The sequence below is a fragment of the Rutidosis leptorrhynchoides genome, chromosome 5, assembly GCF_046630445.1.
Source record: "Rutidosis leptorrhynchoides isolate AG116_Rl617_1_P2 chromosome 5, CSIRO_AGI_Rlap_v1, whole genome shotgun sequence".
Lineage (NCBI taxonomy): Eukaryota > Viridiplantae > Streptophyta > Magnoliopsida > Asterales > Asteraceae > Rutidosis > Rutidosis leptorrhynchoides.
Window position 1 is genome coordinate 323,282,392 of NC_092337.1, and position 4,145 is coordinate 323,286,536.

Genomic DNA, 4,145 nt, shown 5'->3' on the forward strand with positions numbered 1-4,145 from the left:
ATTTATATATTATATTTTATTCTTGTGCATAGTTGACTCATAATTTTTGGTCCATTGCGTCGGGCGTTGATAGTTGACTCATGTCCCGGTTCCGGATTTTCGAACGTCCTTGCGTACAATTTAATATCTTGTACTTTGTGTTTTGTAACTTGTACTCTTGTCATTTTGAGACGTTTCTCATCAATAAATTGAACCTTTTGAATTGTATTTTGTACATTTGAGCTTTTTGGACGTTTGTGTCTTCAAATCTTCATTTTCGCCTTTTGTCTTCGCACTTATTTATTTAAACAATTACAATGAAAATATAATACAATTACATATGAAAACCTATTATTTAGGAGGGATATTGCTATAAAATATATGTTCCTTTTTAGCCTTATCACACCTCATGCGGGTTTAGGTGATGCAGAAAAGAAGAGTTTTTGGGAATTGTTAGATGAGGTGGTGAGGGGGTGCCCAGCCGACCATCGACTGATTATAGGTGGTGATCTGAATGGACATATAGGAGTGGAGGCAGAAGGTTATGAGGGAGCCCATGGTGGCTTTGGGTTTGGTCCTAGAAATGAAGAGGGGCGCTCAATTCTTGAGTTTGCCATTGCCCACGAGTTGGTGGTAGCAAACTCTTTCTTCAAGAAGAGGGATGCTCAGTTAGCCACATTCCATAGCGGGGGTCGCAGCACCCAGATTGACGTTTTGCTTCTTCGTAAAGGGGAACTTAGGACATGTAGGGACTGTAAGGTCCTTCCATTTTTGACGTGCTCCTCCCAGCATAGATTGCTGGTCATGGACCTAGTCACTAGGGGAAGAGTTGGCAGGAGGGCTAGGGCTGTACAACCTAGAATCCTTTGGAAGAACCTCTATGGAGCTAATGCGGAGACTTTTAGAGCGATTGTTGTTAATAGATTGAGTGTAGAAGAGGATTACGTTGCCCCTACAGACGCATACCAGATATGGAATCGCATGGCGTCCACTATCAGAGATGTGGCAAAAGAGACCTTAGGAGTGGCTATAGGGACATCGAGAGCCCATAAGAGTAGAAGAGAGTCGTGGTGGCTTAGTGACGATGTCCAATCGAAAGTCGCGTTAAAGCAGACGAGGTTTAGGGAACTCATTACTCTTGGAGAAGGGACACCTGAAGAGAGAACTAGGGTAGAAGAAAGATATAAAGAAGCTAAAAGAGAAGCTAAGAAGGTCGTAGCAATTGCAAAAGACAAAGCATATGAAGACTTACATAGGAAACTAGACTCTAAAGAGGGAGCTAATGACATATATAGGATAGCCAAAGCTAGGGAGCGAGGAAGGAGGGACTTAGGTAACATCAAATATATCAAGGATGTAGCAGGTCAAAGTATAGTGAGAGAAGACCTTATTAGGAAAAGATGGGAAGAATATTTTGCATCCCTTTTCGGTAGGGGAAGACCAGAGCGGAACGGTGAACCCACGAGGTTCCGGAGTTTCAAAACAACTGTTTCTGCACGAGGATTAATCAGGAGGAAGTTAGATTGGCCCTACGAAAGATGGGGAGAAACAAAGCAGTAGGACCAGACCAAATTCCGATTGAGGCGTGGAAGTGCCTAGGAGGTGACGGGGTTAGATGGTTGACAAACCTTTTCAACACGACGTTTAGAAGTGCAAATATGCCTATGGAATGGAGACTCAGTGAGGTTATTCCCATTTACAAGAACAAGGGAGATGCGCAATTATGTAGTAACTATAGAGGCATAAAGTTACTCAGTCATACTATGAAGCTTTGGGAAAGAGTGATCGAGACGAGGCTCAGACGCGAGACAAAGGTTTCAGAGAACCAATTCAGTTTCATGTCAGGATGCTCGTCGATGGAAGCGATTCACATAGTTAGAAGCCTTATGGAGAAGTATAGGGAAAAGCAAAAGAACCTACACATGGTGTTCTTAGACTTGGAAAAAGCTTATGATTGTGTCCTGCGTGAGCTGATTTGGAAGACTCTTAATGCTAGGGGAGTCCCAAGTAGATATATAAGATCTATTAGAGATATGTATGAGGGGGCGAAGACTCGTGTACGTACGATGGTAGGAAACACAGAGTTTTTCCCGGTAGAGGTTGGTTTACATCAGGGATCTGCCCTTAGCCCTTATCTTTTTGCTTTGATCCTAGACGAGTCGACTCATAGGATACAAGACAACATCCCATGGTGCCTGATTTTCACCGACGATATTGTATTAGTTTCGGATTCTCAGGATGAGCTTAACAGGAGGCTAGAGCAATGGAGGATCGCCTTAGAATCAAATGGCCTACGGATTAGCAGACTTAAATCGGAGTACCTTAGATGCGATTTCAAGGGGGGCGAAGAGTAACACGACGATATAGTGGATATCAGAATTGGGGATCAGATTCTACCCCCGCAAGAGTCCTTTAGATATTTAGGATCGTTGCTTCACATTTCGGGAAGGATAGATGAGGATGTGACGCATCGTATACGAGTAGGATGGTTGAAGTGGAGGGCTGCGAAAGGGGTGTTGTGCAACAAGAAGGTCCCACTTAAACTGAAAGGTAAATTCTTTAAGGTGGCAATTAGACCAACCATGTTGTACGGATCAGAGTGTTGACCAATGACGAAGGCCTAAGAGAGGAGGATGGAGGTGGCATAAATGAGGATGCTTAGATGGACGTGTGGTAAGACCATGCTAGATATGATACCAAATGGAGTTTTTAGGGAGAAATTGGAAGTTGGGAACATCATCAACAAACTTAGGGAAGGACGACTTAGATGGTTTGGGCATGTTAGGAGACGCCCACTTTTAGCCCCAGTTAGGAGAGTCGAGACCCTCGCCGTTGGCGGCGTAAGGAGAAGGGGTAGACTTAGACGTAGGATGGAGGATAGATTGAAGCTCGACATGAAAGAGCTCCTACTGACGGAGGACATGACTTCTGATAGGAGCCTGTGGAGGAGTAGAATTAGAATTATTGAGTAGGTTTTTTTTTTTTTTTTTTACATATATAACTATAACTAGATATTCAATAACCACACTATTTATACCCCTCTACATGGTTTATATGCCTTTGAATCTATGTATATGTTTTTAGGCTATATATATGTACCGATGTATATGTTTGTATCTATATATGTATCTATGTATCTAAGTGCATGTATTGGTGTATGTATGTTTGTCTGTCTTGTATCTGTACCTAGGTATATATATCTACGAATGTATCTATATCTATTTATGTTTAAGCATGGTTTAATTTTTTTTTCTTCATGCTTTCGTGTGGTATATATATATCGGTGTGTGTGTCTGTGTGGGTGGGTATATATATATGTATATGTATATGTATATGTATATGTATATGTATATGTATATGTATATGTATATGTATATGTATATGTATATGTATATGTATATGTATATGTATATGTATATGTATATGTATATGTATATGTATATGTATATGTATATATTTTGTTTGTCTGTATGTCTACCTGAAATTAAATGGTTATGTGCACTATTTTATTCATGCTCTTTGCCCTACTGTTGTACATTACTGCTATATGTGTCCCCTTTATGGTTACGGTGTATGGTTGCTTCTTGCTAGGCGCTCATTACTCGTACAGGTACATATCATTTGCCCTCTCTATTTCGTTCTTATGAGCTCTTCGGGCCGGAGGTCCTTTAGGAAGCAATCTCTTTTGCACTAGAGTAGAGGGAGGGACGACCTTATCTAGGCGCGGGTTCTATACCCGCGGGTGGAGTAGTGACTTTCTTCTAATCTAGGGTACGAGGAATGATTGTCTACACTCACCTCTCCCATACCCCACTTTCGTTGGATTGGGTATTGTTGTTGTTGTTGTTGTATATATATATATATATATATATATATATATATATATATATATATATATATATATATATATATATATATATATATATATATATATATATATATATATATGAAGAACTAAAGTCCAGAAACCCAACAAGAAGGGTAAAACGGAGATACGCTTTTTCAAATAAAGAGGACATATCCTCAAATAAACGATCACTGGTAAAAAGATTTATTCAGCCGGAACAAGGCAACCAACTAAGCGTTACACATACTTTTACGACTCCAGAGTTCCTGACGAATCTTCCGTTTTCAAAGAAAATAGCCTATATATATATATATATATA

The 4,145-nt window shown here is 40.1% G+C and overlaps 1 protein-coding gene across 1 annotated transcript; it reads left to right on the forward strand.

Annotated features, from left to right (window-relative positions):
• Positions 1 to 360: 360 nt before the first annotated feature.
• On the forward strand, positions 361 to 1,539 carry LOC139849532 (uncharacterized). Its single transcript, XM_071839179.1, has one exon. It carries the CDS (start codon positions 361 to 363, stop codon positions 1,537 to 1,539), a length of 1,179 nt encoding a protein of 392 aa, XP_071695280.1.
• Positions 1,540 to 4,145: the final 2,606 nt, after the last annotated feature.